The sequence below is a fragment of the Carlito syrichta genome, unplaced genomic scaffold (genome assembly GCF_000164805.1).
Source record: "Carlito syrichta isolate Samal-C Ts95f unplaced genomic scaffold, Tarsius_syrichta-2.0.1 Scaffold301673, whole genome shotgun sequence".
Classification (NCBI taxonomy): Eukaryota; Metazoa; Chordata; class Mammalia; order Primates; family Tarsiidae; genus Carlito; species Carlito syrichta.
This window is the reverse complement of record NW_007245769.1, coordinates 826,126-844,151: the sequence shown is the minus strand read 5'-3', so window position 1 is coordinate 844,151 and position 18,026 is coordinate 826,126. Positions and strand designations below refer to the sequence as shown.

The window sequence follows — 18,026 nt, the reverse complement described above, 5'->3', positions numbered from 1 at the left end:
TCCATTTAATTATGGTACTAACTAGTTGGGTCTACAAAATTTTGCTAAGATTCCATGTTCTTACCGTATAAAACTTTTGACATACTGATGTACATAATTATTTTGTCTTTGGAGAATTTCACACGTGCTGTTTTTTATTTGTTACAGTCAGAAGCCATGCGTGTGAAGTGGATCCATATGGAATGCCAGGGGGATGTTCACACATCTGTCTGCTCAGCATCAGTTACAAAACACGGACCTGCCGTTGCAGGACTGGCTTTAACTTGGGAAGTGATGGCAGGTCATGCAAAAGTATGTTGATAAAATCAAACATTTTGCCAACAGTTACCATTTCAGAATGGGATTTTTTTTTAGTATTAATTAGCAACCTTAACATCAGTAATAGCTTATTCAGGTGAAATTTGCTTACAAATATAAATATAAATAGATCATTCTTCTCATTATAAGTATTTAGTTTTCTTGTGTAATAATATGAATAGGAAATTATAGAGTCACTAAACTTATTAATCTTAGGGAAACATAATTTGGAGATTTTTAAGAATATACTTTCCTAATTCCTTTTGTAAAAAGTTTTTTATTTTAAAGACGTGGGGAACAATTCAGGGTTATGCATACAAATGTTATTTATGCAGGTACCCTTGTTGATGAGGTGTGTTCCCTCTCCCCTGGCAGTTTTCTGCTACTGCCAATTCTTTTCTTAAAGTATTGTGATAATTGTTCAAAGTTCACTTATGAGTGAAAACATGTGGTATTCAGTTCTTTGTTTCAGTAATAGATCACTCAGTATTATAGCCTCTAAGTCCATCAAGTTGCTGCAAAGTTCATGATTTTGTCCTTTATGGCTGCGTAATATTCCATTGTGTATATGTACCACATTTTTTTTTTTTAATTCAGTCCCCTTTCAATAGGCAGAACGATTGGTTCCATGTTTATGCTATTTTGAATAATGCTGCAATAAACATGCCCGTACAGGTGGTATCTTTTTCATAGAGTGATTTGAGTTCCTCTGAGTATATTCCCAGTAGGAAGATTGTGGGCTCATATGGAAGGTCGATTTTTAGATCTCTTGGGAATTGCCACTCAGTTTTCCACCGAGAGTTGTACTAGTTTGCACTCCCACCAACAGTAGAAGTATTCCCTTTTCCCTGAATCCTCTCCAGCATTTGTTGATTTTTGAATTATTGATGAGGGACTTCGTGACTGGAGTTAGGTGATATCTTAGTGTGGTTTTAATTTTCATTTCTTTGATGACTAAAGAATGTTGTTAGACTAATGAGCTAGAATCACTGATTGATTAGATTTTCTCTTATCTGAACCAAGATACTTCTCCTAGTATTAGGTGTGTTGTTCAGTCCAAGAGAAATCTACATATAGTAATGCTTCACTTTATCCAGCATCATCAGGGAGTAACATTCACTTAATAATTTAATTTTTCTGGTAACTTAAGCCATGCTAATTAAATATCAAACATTTAGCGATTTTATTTAAAATTTTTCTAATCTATTAGACATAATTGTCTTAGTTTTAAAATATACAAGAATAATTTAATTGTTTTTTATTTGAATATGCTGATAAGACTTCTGAAAATGACTTTTGTATTTCTTGCATCACAATTAGTTAAGGTATTTGCTTGGGCTCTCAATAGTCAAATGAGGTAGAATGGCCCTGATTGAAATGGTGTCCATGTAAAGACTGTTGGTCTGTAAATATTCCCCCAATCATTATTTTTAATTTTATGATGACTGTTTTATACAGTGTCAGTGTGACAGACTTTTATTTCTGTCAGTACTCCTTCTCTGGTCACAATCCTACTATTTATTTTATTTTATTTTATTTTATTTTATTGTCATGTGCTTGCTGTGGACTGAAATGTGACCACTAAATATGTTAGAAATTTAAGACTAGAGGATTGACACCAATAATGTTATAAATATTTCTACATCAATAATTCAAGAGGTCAATTGTAATAGCATATATGCATTTTAGTGCTTTGTTTAATTTGTTGATTTACATTTCTGATTTTGTATTAAATGCTAGGAATGTAAAGGTCCCAGGCCTTATATTCCTGGGATCTTCTGGATATCGAGGGTACTGAGTTTGAAGTTGGTGTCACTTTTTAGGTGATGACATGTCACACAAAAGTATAATCACACACACATATATACATGTACATATGCATATTTTTGGAGAAAAACATAGGCTCAGAGTTGGATATGATTTCATCACTTCTAATACAGTATATCACTCAAGGTGCATTTATAGTAATCAGAAACAATTCTAGATATTTCAAGCTGAAAGGGGAACTGATGCAAGTAGGTGCTTAAGAAATCATTGAAAAGCTGGGACAGCTGAGCGTGGTGGTTCAAGACTGCAATCCCAGCACTTTGGGAGGCTGAGGCAAGAAGATTGCCTGAGCCCAGGGATTCGAGACCAGCCTGGGTAACTTGGCGAGATCTCATCTCTACAATAAATCAAAACATTAACCACGCATGGTGGCGCATGCCTGTAGTTCCATCTACTTGGAAGGCTGAGGCAGAAGGATCACCTGAGCCCAGCAGGTCAAGGCTGCAGTGAGCATGCCACTGCACTCCAGCCTGGGCAACAGGACAGAGTGAGACTCTAACACACACACACACACACACACACACACACACACACACACACACACACACACACAGAAAAAAAGCTGGGAACAGAAGCTTCTAGAATGAATCATGAAACATTCTCCCAAACCACCATTAAAGTAGCCTGGCTGAAACCTGGAACACCTGCCACTATCAGAAGCTAAGGCATTAGGAAGCTACAAATAGAAATGTTAACTTGAAAAACATATCATTGTAGCTGAGATCGAGGGTTTAGAAAGCTTGCACTGCAACAATTAGCTCCAAAGTTAAAGTTAAGTCACATCTGATAATTCTTTACCAGCAAAAAAAAAAAGTTGAGAGAGCGAGCGAGACAGACACTGCTTCTTGCCTTTGAAATCCACAAATGTGAATGAAATGGAAGGAGACGAATGTGAACAAATTCAGTTTCTTCATTAGATACACACCAGCAGAAGACAAAAAAAGAGGACTGTTGTCTTACTTCCATTCCAAATTTAAGCTGGTGCATTTGATTTTAGGTACTTAAATGAAAACCAGAGCTCTATTATTTTCTGTGAAATGTAGTTTTTAGTTTTCAATTGTTTATAATGCAAGAAAACACATGGGAAGAAACTTTAAAGTAGGTATTACAGAATGTTAATAGGGCTTGTATTGAGGGCATTAGGTTTATGAATAATTGCTTTTTATTGTTCCCAAATTTCCCATAATATAATTATTTTACCTTACTAAGAATCTCCATTATTGTGTGGTTATTCAAATACAGATAATTGTTTATTCTCAGTCTTATTAATAAAGTTCAGTATGTTTTTCCTTTTATAAAAAATAATTGTTTCCATTAAAGTTATACAGAATAATCAAGTATAAGATAGCCGAGTAATTGGAGATTCTGTATATATTTTTATATAGAAGCCTAAGAGAGTTAAATCACTCTCTAGAAAAAAATTACCTTAATTCTGACACTTTAAACTCAGGAGATAGTTTTTTTGTGTGTGGTATTTCTGTTTTTGTTTTCTTTTTGTTTTGTTTTTGATAAGGCTGGTATCGTACATTATAGTTATTGGCTGACTATATCAGCTTCTAACATTCTAATTAAGATATGAAGAAAAAAGTGATGCTATATCTGAAATTTTATTTCCTTTCTTAAAAGAATAAGTCACTTGTTTGGGCAAATGTAATATGTTTACATGCAAGTTAATGATACTATGTGATTATTTTTTATTGCTTCTGACAGTATGTACTTGTAAACTCTGAGATGGTAAGTCTTAAATTTCTGAAGTTTTTAGTATTGTCAAATGTAATAGATGCTACAGTTAGTATCTACAGAAAGTGTTAGGTTGTTATAAATTATAGAAGTTAATTTTCCGGATGTTTTAATAAATGCCTATTTTACAAGTTACAAGTTATCCAATGATCTGTCATGTTCTTGCTATACAGACAGTTACAGACAAAAGAATAATTAACTAAATATAGCCCATTCACGGAAGTAATTTCTGTTTTAATTAAAGTAATGCAATTAGCTGGCTTTCTTGCATCAAGATACATTTGGCATATTTTAGAGTTTAATTTTTAGTATTGAATTTAAAAAACGCTAATTGTGCCAGTTAATTAAACAGTGGCATTATGCAGTGCAAAGAAGATTAGGCAGCATCAGTTGTTTATGTTTGTAATCTTTCTTCTGCAGGACCGAAGAATGAGTTGTTCCTCTTTTATGGAAAAGGACGCCCAGGAATTGTTAGAGGAATGGACTTGAATACCAAGATAGCTGATGAATACATGATCCCCATAGAAAATCTGGTAAACCCTCGTGCTTTAGATTTTCACGCAGAAACCAATTATATCTACTTTGCTGACACCACCAGTTTCCTAATTGGCCGGCAGAAGATAGATGGCACAGAGCGAGAAACCATTCTGAAAGATGGTAAGTGACACTGTGACATTAACATCAAACCGCCCAGAGAGAAAGCACTTTAAAAGGATACATTCAATATGTGTCAGACTAGCTTTAACCAGAACCTCAGTTCTTGCCGGTCCAAAAATATTTGTTAATTTTATTTCTTCAGTGACATTATTTCTCAATGTTTTTCATATATCAGTGTATTAAAAAGTCTTCATTATAACATTGAATGTACAATTATCCACTATATTTTAAATATTATAGGAATTAAATCAAGATTATCCATCTTCTGGAAAAATGTTGATTTACAATGATAAAACGTAGAATGTAAGATTTAGCAAACCAGATTTCTGACTGGCTACCAATCATATTTGGGCACATTCACTAATGACTCTGGACCTCAGCGTCCTCATATATAAAAAGTATTTACTTTTTGAATATTTTAGAAAAACATGATTTAAGGAGCATTACTTGTGTGCTTATTGTATGAAAGACACTGTGCTAGTTTCCCTTTATCCTTTCTTATATCATAGGAGATAAAAGGAATTTTAGGGGTTTGCCCCTACCTTCGAAGAGTTTATAATTTACTTTTGGGCATAATATAAGCACACAAAAATTTTAAAGGCAGTGCAGCATTTAAATTAATATGTTCAAAGCTATCCAAAAGAAATACACTTGATGGGTATCCACAGGAAGAGATATGTTTAGGTGGATATTCTCAGAGAACTGTTTGCAGGAGGTGGAATTTGAGTTAGATCTTAAAGGAGGAATGCTTAGGAGGAAGTGGAGGACATTGATGCAACCAGAAATTCCATGGGGAGGTGGGTGGAGCACAGTCTCTGGGAGGAGAATGTGGAGAGCCTGCATGAATCATTATTAGTGGTTTTTTTGCCAGTAAGAGTGACAGAAGAGATGTGGGAAGTGAAAGGTGGTAAAATAAAAGGCCTTGGATGTGAAGAGAAGGGGTTAGGATAAAATCCTGAAGGAATAAAAGACAGTAAATGCTTTTGAGTCAAAGAATAGTGGGAATAAAATGATATTTTTAGAACGATCAATCTTGGGTCTTGGTACAGAATGAATCAGAGAAAAGAAAAACTAAAAACAGAGGTGGACTAAATTTACAATATGGATGTTATTGAATGGTGGTCTCTTGGATCTTTTAGAGGGGAATGAGGGGAACATGAGATTATTCATTTCACACAGCTTTACGTTAAATTGAACCTTTAATGATAAAAAGTACACTCTCTGTGAGTTACAAATGAAATGTTAAAATAAAAAACATACCTGTTTTTGTCTTTTTTATACTTTACTAATTAAGGTAATATAAATCCACCGTGATTTAAAATTTCTAAAGAGTGTCTAATTAAAGTTAAGATTTTGCTTTAAATCGGTTGTGATAAAGTCTGTCTGCCTACTTTTCTCTGTAATATGATAAGCAACTTGATGATTTAGTACAGTGGACTTGCACATTTTTTCTAAGTAGATACATTTTGATTGTTCTGTTTTTGACCCAGACGTTTTCAAAAAGGACTAAATTGTAATGCAGAGAGTTCTTGGTTTCCTTTCAAAACGTGTCATTTCCTGTGCTGTGACTGAATGTTCCTGCTAATAATTCTAACTTTGAGAATGCTATCTTATGAGTGAGTGGCATTGGCGGTTCTTTGCGTTCCACGCAAAACAACAGAGATCAACTCTAACAGCCACATGACAGCCAGGCACATCTGTACACTGCTGCTTTGGCAGTAGGAAGGTTATGAGAACATTTTGCAGACTTTCACACTGGAAGTATGTTTAACATATTGATATTTCTAGACAAGGAACAGCTTAATATCTTTTTATTAGTTTATCTTTTTTTTCTTTCCATTAAGGAAGATAATAATACATATTACAAGATTAGCATGTCAGAACAGAAATTTACACCTGGCAAATGACAACTTGTGTTTTAAATTCTATGTATTTTCACTTAAAATGTCTACCATTCAATCTGAAGACAGAGAGGCAATGCTTAATTTGACAAATGATTTTGTAAGCTTCATTGAAATTCTGAGTCTTGGATAAATTGGTATAAGTACAAGGCTATAAAGATTTTGCTGTTTATAAATAAAACATAAATATCTTGTGTATCTTTGATGTAAGTTCATATACTTTCTATAAAGAAAAAAGGACAGCATTTCCTCAAACAATCCATCCCCATTCCCTTTCTAATTTTTCTCCCAGAGGTTTATTGTAAACCCTCTAAATGTGACGTGTCCTATTGACTTTGTTTGTGGAATCTTGTGGGCTAAAATAGCAGTCTAATAAATGAGACTGGGAATTGTACACTTGAGGTAGTCCATATATCTCAATACTTACTGAAAATATCTATTAAACCATATTTTTGATTTAATAAAAATTGACTTCTGTAAGGACAAATTATTTACCGATATGTATTTTTTCTCCTCCTATAATTTTTGCCAACATCTTAAAGATCAAATTCCTACTCTCTCTTTTTAAAATTTAATTACTTGATTTATGATTTGTCCAGTCAGTAAAAAGTGAATGCCCTCTCTGGACCAGGTGTTCTAGGTGATCGGAGTGCTACAGTAAAGAGGACAAAGTTTCATATTTAGTTCATATCCAAAGAGCGAGAAGCAGATAATAAACATGTTAACACATAAATGAACAAGATAATTATAAGAACCTTAAAGAAAATTAAGTAGGATACTGTGTTAGAAAGGAAAAAGAGTATCAACAGGAGGCAAAATTAGATTAAATGATCAGAGAATTTAAATTAGCCATTCTTGCCAGGCGTGATTGTTACTTTCTCTAAGAGAACAAGATAGATGTTCTTTATAAGATTGAATTCATTGTTATCTTCTTGGTATCTTTTCCAAGACTCATTTTTTTCACTGTACTATGAATTATAATTTTTAGCAGAAAGGAAAAAATGGTAATTTGCTATTTAATTTATTGTTACATGTATTCCATTAATAAAATACTTGGTTTTAAGACGTATAAACTAATTCTAGTCAATACATATATCAAAATGGATTGAAGGATAAAATCACCTTTCATATCATTTTCTGTTTTTAAAGTATTAAAAGCAATTCAAAGTATTTTTTCCTGGGTTTGAGAGTTATTAATGCCTGGAGCTATAACAGAAAAACTGTAGTCTCAATAAATCCCATAATTAAACTGAGGACTTGAGGTTACTGTTTTATGTAGCACATAGACTTTCTTTTTATTTCTTTCAAGATAGATATGGATAACATGGGTTGAAGATGGCGATAACATTCACCAGTCCTTTTACTGTGGCACTGATGAACTAAGATTCAATTTTTCTACTTCAAGTCATGTTATAATGAAAACAATTCAGTCATAAGATTTACACAATTGTGTTCTTTCCCACTGTGATTTTTATAATTTCATATAATATGTGGGACCAAGAATATAAAAAATTGAGCTTTATTATAATTAATGCAAGTTTCGCAACACATTTTGTCCTCTAGATTTAAAAAAAATTTTTTTTTTTAGTCAATTGTTGCCCAAACTGGAGTGCAATGGCACACTCATGGCTCAGACTCCTGGACTTAAGTGATCCTCCTGTGTCAGCTTTCTGAGTAGCCAGGACTACAGGTGTGCACCACCACATCTGAATAACTTTTTCAGGTTTTGTATAGTTGGGATCTCGCTGTGTTACCTAGGCTGATTTTGAACTCCTAGACTCAAGCAATCCTCCTGTCTCAGCCTCCCAAAGTGCAGGTATTACAGGCATGAGCCTCCTCACCCTCCTGTGCTTTCTTTTCTTTTCTTTTCTTTTTTTGAGTTGGAGTCTCACTCTGTCACCCAGGCAGGGTGTAGAGGCATGCTCAAGACTGTCCCAGCCTCGACCTGCTGGGCTCAGGCAATCCTTCTGCCTCAGCCTTCCAAGTAGCTGGAACTACAGACATGCTACCACACCCGGCTAATTTTTTTGATTTTTTTAATTGTAAAGACGAAGTCTCCCTAAGTTGCTAGGGCTGGTCTTGAACCCTCGGGCTCAGGCAATCCACCTGTGTTTTCTTAATTTGAGACTATACCATCTTATTTTGTGGTAGTAAAGTCAATGATAGAAAGAATAGCTAACCTTTGATGAGTACTTTTTGTGCACCAGGATTACTCACCTTATGTGCATTATCCAACTTAATCTATTCAACAGCTCCCTGAAGTCAGTATTATTATTAGCTCCATTTTAGAGATTGGCAATTGAGACTTTGTCAAAGTCACATATCTAGTAAGTGATACGGCTTGTTCAGAATTGTAAAAACTCTGAGATTGTATTATGCCTGCAAGCTAATATGTTAGCCTCCTATACTTTTACACCTCTAGAAAGCATCACACAGAAAACAAAAAATCAAACCAAATCAAAACAAAAAAGTTAGCTTGGTACACTTTCATGGATGCTGGCAGAAGAGGTGAAACTTCTGAGACAAAAGACAGTTTGTTGTTAATATCAGAAAATAGCCAGACTATCAATAATTTTGTTTTAGGGTCCTGAGCTTCACTCATTACAGGGCAATACAAGATGACATCTGAACGTACAGTATCTTGTGTTACAAGAGAGGAATCTAGAACTTAGGGAACGGATTCTTTGTTCTAACGGTAAGCTCTGTTCACTGCTCCAGAACAAGCTACTCTCTCCATCTTCACAGACAATAAGGAAAACTGCCCTTTGCTTCAAAAAGAGAAATAATCTCTATCTTCCAAGAGTATTTACCTTACTAACATCCCTGAAAATAGAGTCAGGAACAAAGACATTTAACTTCTCTGTTTCCAAGTTATGCAGAAACATGAGAAAACCATGGAAAATTATCTCTCAATAATTCTGGAATGCAAACTCATGTGGTCTGATTCTAGAGCCTGTGGTAGACTGAACAATGCCCCCCCCCCCCCAAATATCCAGGTTGTAAACACCAGAACCTGCTAATGTCACCTTGTATGGAAAAAAGCATTTGCAAAAGTGATTAAGTTAAGGATTTTTTAGGGGAAGAGCTTTTTAAATTTTTTATTAGTTGACACATAATTGTACATATTTATGAGGTACAGATTGACATTTTGATATACAAAAGTAGGATATCCATCACCTCAAACACTTATTTTATTATGTTGTGAGCATGCAAAATTTTTTCTTCTAGTTTTTAAAAATATGCACTAAACTATAGTTAAACATATTCACCCTACAATGATACAGAACCCTAGAAAACTATTCTTCTGATTTAGCTGTAACTAAATGTATCTGTTGAGGATATTGAGATGGGTAAATTATCTTGGATTATCTGGTTGGACCCTAAATGTATTCACAAAGAGTTTATAGGAGGGAGGCCAGAAGGACACAGAGGAAGTTAAGAGTTGTGACTATTCAAGGAGAACAAGTTGGCTTTCAGAAGCTAGAAAAGGCAAGGGAATGGATTTTTCCCTAAAGTTCCCAGAAGGAAAGACCTCTGGCCAACACCTAGACTTTAGTCCAGGGAAACAAATTCCAGACTGCTGAACTTCAGAACTGTAAAAGAATAAATTTATGTTATTTTAAGCCACCAGGCTTGTGACAATTTGTTACAGCAGCTATAGAAAACTAATAGATTCTGTACTCTTAACTACTTACTATACCAATCTCATGCATTTCTTGGGTGTATTCTTCTTTATTGAAATATGGAGTTGGTACATATATTTCCTCTTATAACTTCCAGAAAAGAACTTACCTTGGATCCTGTTCAAAGTTATTCGTTATTCTTAAACCTCATAACTCCTATAAATACCTGGAAGATCGAGGTCTTCTTTTAAGTGAGGGTAGTTATTGGACTTGTGAAGTTAAAGAGTAATGAATAACTTTGACATGATGCAGGGTTATGCTATCTTTTTTTATATTATGAAGAGAAGTGTAGCCAGGAAGAGGGAGAAGCACTTTCGCCCTGTCAAGGATATTCTCCAATAGACACTTGTAAAGATAATCTGTTAATATACTTTCAAAGGGTAATGCTACTTTTAAGTGATTGTTTGTCCAGTATCTAAAGGATCAAGTCTTTTTCTTCCGCTCAATCCCATCCTTGGCATTTGATACTTCCCCCATGGGTTTCGTAACCCAACAATTTTGCTTATTTTGTGTTGAAATGTATGGCCCATCAATTATGATTCCATGATCTATCATTTCATTACTTAGAACTCCCACTACCAGCACACACAAACACACACACACAACTGCCAGCTTAACACCCGCTTCAGAATTCCAGAAATCGTTTCAGCCTCTACTGTATCTACCCTTAAGACAGAGACACACAACAGATAATACACACAACAGACACACACAAAAAGATTACAGATTACCTTACCTAAGTAGCACTTTATAGTAAGATTATTATTTTCTAAGCCTAGAAATCACCTCTTACCTCTGGATTTCAATGAACTTCACCACTGTATAACTCTCTAGGAATTTTTCATAAAGTTCAAGCTTCACAGTGATGAAGCAAACACTCTGAGATAACACTAATGAATTGGGTTAGAAAGTTCATATAACTTTAAAATATGAGAATGCCTTACAAAACATTTTAAAATTAAGAACAAGCCTTTACTCTTTGTTATTAGATTTCAGGTGAATATCAATGTTATTTTTCTTCCTTTAACTCTGAATCTTCTCATAAAGAAAAGCTTTAAGACTCTGAGAGATATATGCTGTGACCGACTATTAAAAGAAATGATGAATACACTTGTCATCATGCAACATTTCCTAATTAAAACTGTGAAAAACAGATTTGCCAGCGTATGCAACTCTTGAAACCTAGTGAATATTGTTGTTCAACTGAATATTAAGAGTATAACCTGTTTGCACATATTCATTCTCATTGACTATGGATAGATGTTTTCTTTGAATTTACTTGAGATTATAATCTTGAAAACAGTGTTCAAACCGGGCTCGGTGGCTCAGCCTGTAATCCCATGCCTTTGGGAGGCTGAGGTGAGTGAATTGCCTGAGCCCGCGGGTTCGAGACCCGCCTGGGCAGCGAGACCTCATCTCTACAATAAATCAAAAAATCAGCCGGGCGTGGTGGCGCATGCCTGTAATTCCGGCTACTCGGAAGGCTGAGGCGGAAGGATCGCCGGAGCCCAACAGGCCGAGGCTGCAGTGGCCGGGAGTGGCCACTGCACTCCAGTCTGGGCGACAGAGTGAGACTCCAACTCAAAAAAAAAAAAAAAGAAAACAGTGTTCAGTTTCATTTGTAAGTACATATTTCTCATAATTTTTTAAAAATATCACAAAATGTGGATGAGATATTTCAAAAGCAGTTTAAACCAATGCATGTCATTTTTTTATACTCTGGTTGCTCTTCAGATTGTATAAATCTTTCTTCTTTCACCAATATATGTCTTTTTGTCTGTAAAGCAGACATGTATATGTAAAGATTAAAGTCTGAGTTCTTAAAGATATTAAGTAATGAAAGATGAAGTTGGCAATGCTGGCTAAAGGGTTTTAGTAGATGTGAAGAAGACATTGTTTTGTATTTATTTCCACTCAACCCATGCATAAGTATTGACAAACAAACAACACACACGTGCATATGTACACATGCACATGAACTAAAAAAAACTCTAGAAGCTTCTATAAAGTTTATTATTTTATAAATGTTAGATTGTAAAGTCAAAAGAGAGAATGTGAAAATGCCTGATAAGCTCTACAGTGTCATAGAACTAAAGCAGTCCTTCCTTATTAAAGAGAGACAAGTTCCAAAATCCCCAGTAGATATCTAAAACCATGGATAGTATCAAACTCTACATATATATTTTAATGTTTTTCCATGCACACATACTTATGATAAAATTAGACACAGTAAGAGACTAACAATAACTAATAATGACATAGAATAATTATGATGATATGCTATAATAAAAACTTTGTGAATGTGATCTCTTTTCCTCTCTCTCAAAAATATCGTATTGTACTGTACTCACCCTTTTTCTTCTTCTTGTGACCTGTCAGCATTATAACTACTAGGTGACAAACGGACAGGTAGCATGTACCATGTGGATACACTGGACAAAGGGGTGTCCCAGGTGAGACTGAGTGGGACTGTGTGAGATTTCCTCATGCTGCTCAGAGCAGCAGGCAATTTAACACTTATGAATTGTTTATTTCTGGAATTTTCCATTTAATATTTTTGGACTGTGGTTGAACATGGATAACTGAAACTGTGAAAAGTGAAACTGTGAATAAGAGGGAACTATTGTATCATTACAAATGTAATTGTTACATTAATAACTGATCAGTAAAAATTTCTACACACTGTAAATACATTACCAATTTTCAGCATTAGTTAAAATAAAGAAATGCACTCATTCTGGTACTTTATTAGACTTGTCATTATGGAATTTTTATTTGCCTTTTCAGAAATCATTTGAGAAGTCTTCATTTACTTAGAACTATTATGAACATTAACTATAATTGTACTATTATTTAGGTTAATTAATACAAATTTCTGATTAAAAAGTTTAATTGACTTCACTTTGGGGATTCTATAGTAGGAAACACTAGCTCAAACCATGGGACTCCATAACATTCATAGTACAAACTGAGAAGGTTCTCAGGAAACTAACCATTATGAGAACATTTTAGTGAGTAGTAATAGTCATTGCGTAACCAGTACATTGAAAAATGTGAATCTGACATAGCTAAAGCATAACGTTATTTTTGTCTCATACTGACCTTTAAAATTTATTCAGTAGAGTAATTTTTTCCTACTCCAGATTAAAACTTGGTCAAATCTCAATTCTTTTTGCTCATAACTAGGTAATAGTCAGACCTGTCAGTCACTTAAGTTAGAAACACAAACTCAGTTTGGTAATTAGAATGTCCAATCCACTATATATACATATGCATCAACATTCTAAGCTCAATGCATCATCAAATCTTCCCTGCTCCCTACTTGTGTTGCCTTCTGTCTAGAACCCTGGAAAAGGAGAGGAGGGTATATTTGATTCCTTCTCTATTTGCTGTCCTGCGTTAATCTTCCTGACTACCCCTTCCTACTTGCTAGTTAGTTTCTGATGTCCACCCACTTCTAGCTATTGGTTGGAAGAAGTAAGAATGATAAGGAGAGGTAAATGGATGAAAGGTTCACAATTTCAACGAGTTCCATTGAAACTATCTCTTTGGGAACCTGATAGATTTTTAAAACTGACTCTCTTGAGGGGTGTGAATGTGTGTGTTTGTGTATGGTGTGTGTGTGTGTGTGTGTGTGTGTGTGTGAATGTGCGTGTGTGGGCATGCATGCAAGTACACACCCACACAAGATTTTGGAGATTTTCTACTGGATCTCTCTAGTTTCATTTCCCTTAGCCAAAGCGCATAAAACTATTGCTTGTGACTTTACATCCCTGAATGTCCATTCTCTTATTGAGTCCCTGTATGCAGCTAGACAACCGTGTTGCATGAGATCAAATATGTTTATATGCTAGAATCCTATTCTATATGGTCCACATTCTATGTGGTCCACAAAATTATTTGCCAATCTTTTGCCCCAGTAAACTCTGGGACTGCAGTTAGCGTGTAAATCAGCCAACACAGATCTGTTAGATTCTGTTTCAGCTTTCTGAGGTGTGAGCCAGATGTGAGACATTCTCAGATGTGAATTTTATGCATTTAGAAAAACCAACTGTAGAGAACTCAGTCCAGATCTCCCTGAGAGCTATCATAGAAGCTCTATCACAAGAGCTGAGATTAAAGTATCACTCTATCCCCTCTTTCCTAACTTACAGATTCCAATAAATAAAATTTATGCCTGAAGAAAAAGCATATTTATTGTCAGTTTATTAGTGCAAAGGGTGTGGTCAATCAAGTAATTAGGCTAGGTGTGGATTTGGTTTTTCATATTTACATTTGGTGAACCAAAGTTTTCAGATTCCTCCATTGATGAGCAAATGCTACCTTGTGCTTAGTGTGGAATCTGGAATATGCCTGTTCTTTCCTCAGCTTTCAGTATTCCTTGCATGGCTTCTCACTGAAGGGTCTCTTCCCATAGTCTTTCCTTCTTCCGTGGTAGATGACCTGTTCAGTGGTAGATGACCTTCAGATAGATGTGACCTGTTATTTAGTATGTGATTCATGGTGGGTGTAAAGGGAGTTCTGTATTCTCTTGTTCCAGTCTTAGTCCTAGGTCCTGTGTGTCTGGATTCTGAAGGTGGGTCTTTTTCCTCCTATGGAAGGTAAGCTCTATCTTATACCTGATGGAGATCTTAGGCAGGAGATAATTTTCTGCTTCCATCCTCAGGGTAGCAAACACCTGTTTTTTGTATCAATATGGAATTCTGAATCCAAGCAGTTTCTCTGTCCCTCCTTCAGATTCAGACACATTTTGCTCTTATTCCTCCTTGAGTGTCAGTATAGCTTTCTCTGGAACCTATGGCAATAGTAATTCTTACCCTTGTCCAAGCAATAGGTAAGTGTTACTTGTTAGGAATAACAAACTTGTGATAGGACCAGGGGTTTTTCTTACCCCTCCCTCAGTGACATATGGCTTCGGCTTCTATCCCTCTCTTGGTGGCAGTTTACTTTGTCGTTGGGACTTGGAGGGATGGTGGAGCCTTTTCCAGTGACAGGTGGGTTTTTTTATACCTGTTTTCATAGAAAGCGTGTCTTACTTTTGGGAGTTGGAAGGTCTTCTTCCCCTTCCCCAGTCATTTAAGGGTTTTCTTTTGCATGAGAGATGTCTGGGGATTGTGTGGCGTTTCGTGTTTGTGAAACACTCAGGGATATTTCTCAGGTTTCCTCTTCTGCCTTCTTTCTCTTGTCAACTCAGTGGGGAAAAAAATTGTGTCAGGTGTTCCCTGGGATTCTAAACTCTCACATCAAACCACACTTGGTTTTTATAATTTTTCACAACTATAACTTTTTTTAAAAATCTGCTTTTATAGTAGTTGGCTCTTCCTGCTGTTTCTGACAAAGGAACAGTACTTCAATACGTTCTTTTTTTCTTGTCGTCGTAAGCGTTTTATTTTATGTTGCTGCCTTGGGATCTTACCTTTGGTTTGGACTCAAGAAAAGCTGAGATCTTGTAGATTATTGGGTTTTCTCTTATTATTATGTGTTTTAATATTCTTGTGTGACTTCCTACATCTTAAGCAAAGCTGAACTCTGAATGTTTATAATTCATTAATGTTATAGGAATTTTGAAGAGCAAGATTGAAATATTTTTAAAACTCCTTTCCCCCTCTTAACGTAGCATTAGAATCAATTAAAAAATACATGAGTACTTCTATGAATATATGTGAATCCCTTGTGATGCTTTTAAACATCTGCTGTTTACACAAAGACATTTCACTTGTTGCAAAAAGATTTAATTTTTTTTTACTTTCAATGAACTCATTCTGTATTATTTTTTAACTAGAAAAACAAAAGTAGCAGTGGGAGTTTTCACTTTACAAAAAGAAAAATTGATTTATGTATATACTATCAGAAAAAAAATCTCTTATTTATTTATTTATTTATTCTATTTTATTTTTTGAGTTGGAGTCTCACTCTATCACCCAGATTGGAGTGCAGTGGCCGCTCCTGACCACCGCAGCCTTGACCTGCTGGGCTCCGGCGATCCTTCCACCCTAGCCTTCCAAGTAGCTGGAACTACAGGCACGCACTACCATGCCTGGCTAATTTTTTTTGATTTATTGTAGAGATGAGGTCTCGCCAAGTTGCCCAGGCAGGTCTCGAACCCGTGGGCTCAGGCAATCCACTCACCTCAGCCTCCCAAAGAGTGGGATTACAGGCTGAGCCACTGAGCCTGGCTGATGTCTTATTTAAAAGATGATATTCTTAGAAATTATCTAAAAATCTGATCCTTGTTTATTACAATTTCCATTGATTTACCTATAAAACATTGTTTAATTGTCAAATATCCTTTAAATAGTAGGAAAGGCATTCATTTGAAAATATAAGATTGTTTTTCTCAGAGAGTTTGAATTCTTGTCAAATGCATTTGTCAAATAATGACACAAAAGACTAACTAAGGCTAAGCAAATAATTCCACTTTACTTTACACTCTGTATCCATAAAAATAATATAAATATATTTTTTGACAGTAAGATTGATATCAGCACTGGGAAATTGAAACATATACTATCAGTGATCAGAAATAATGAGAATTATCTTAGCTGGGATGCAGATTAGACCAGACTGAGAAGAGCACCAGAAACCATAGCATAAAACGGTACAGGTGTAAACTTGAAATATAATAATTGAGAAGGAGAAACCCCATGGTTTTAATAAAAACTAGAAGAGATGAAAAAAGGCCTTAAGGCAATCAATAAAGCAATTTGATAATTAACTGCACTTGAAATAATGGGTCTAATTCAATTCATCCCCCGACATTAATTATATCCTTAGATGCATACACAAAAAAATGGAATTGAAATAATTGTCTATTCATTTAGGAGAAAAAAATTTAAAGTTTTACTTCAAAAATCATATAAGAATAAAGCTTAAAGAGCACAAAAATGTAAAGTTTGGGAAATATGTTTTTTAATGGTATTGGAACATGGAACATTTTCTAAGTAATACACAAAATCTATAAAATATCTAAGAAGAAATATATAAACCTGCATTAAAATTTTCTTAAGAAACTCGCTCTTAACATGAGAAGGTGAAAGTACCAAAAATAAACTAAGCCAAAATATTTGCAACATTATAGCAGAAAAATTGGTTACAAAATAGATAAAGAAAAACAATATCAGAAAAATAGGATTTATTAAGGCAATTCACAGAAGAAATACAAATTTTTTGAATAAGCATATGGAGAGAAACTCAACATTGTACTGATCATAAAAGTGAAAATTATAACAATCATCTGATTTTTGCCAAATTTGCCAGATTTAAAAAAGAAATTTATAATATGTAATATTAGTTAGTATGTTCGAGCATCATTTCTAAAATAATAAGTTCTGCAATAATTATGTTCTGGGACAACTATGAAGTTCAGATTAATTTGAACACTTAAGTAGGTGAAGAACAGTCAGATTTCCTAGTAGGTATTTTGCTTTTTTTCTAGAAATCCTCGGAACTGTAATCCAGATGAGATAATAGATGACTAGTTGAATACTGCAGATTCTTTAGAAAAATAATCTGTGATCTAGAAAGACATAAATAGCAAATACTTTGTTTCAAACCATGAGCAACACCTAGTAATAGAAACATAAATCTATTTCTTATATAAATTTTAAGAATGTTATTGAAATAATAGATCAATTATCAAAACATTAGTAAGTACAATCTCAGAGTTTCCCTTCCCCTTATTCTGAATTAGGAGTTACAGGCTTGTGGTAGAAAAATATGAATTATTCTTTATTGGATATAATTTACCTATCATTACATTACCGGTAGTCCCAATTCCCTAGTACATTCAACCTTAGGATTGGAAGGAAGGAAAGTACTTTACTTTTTATTGACTTTTTTACACTGCTTGGTACTTTTCAGTAGTAATATTTATCATCTAGGATGTTTACTTAAGTGAAAAACCTCTCCAAATTTTGCTTTT

The 18,026-nt window shown here is 34.7% G+C and overlaps 1 protein-coding gene across 1 annotated transcript in view; it reads left to right on the top strand.

Moving 5' to 3' along the window:
* The window catches only part of LRP1B (LDL receptor related protein 1B), a 1,912,798-nt gene that overhangs the window by 1,090,183 nt on the left and 804,589 nt on the right, over window positions 1-18,026 (top strand). The window contains exons 10-11 of the mRNA XM_008055101.2: window positions 148-291; window positions 4,285-4,521. Coding sequence (XP_008053292.1) covers window positions 148-291; window positions 4,285-4,521 — 381 coding nt within the window. The remainder of the gene's footprint in view (window positions 1-147; window positions 292-4,284; window positions 4,522-18,026) is intronic.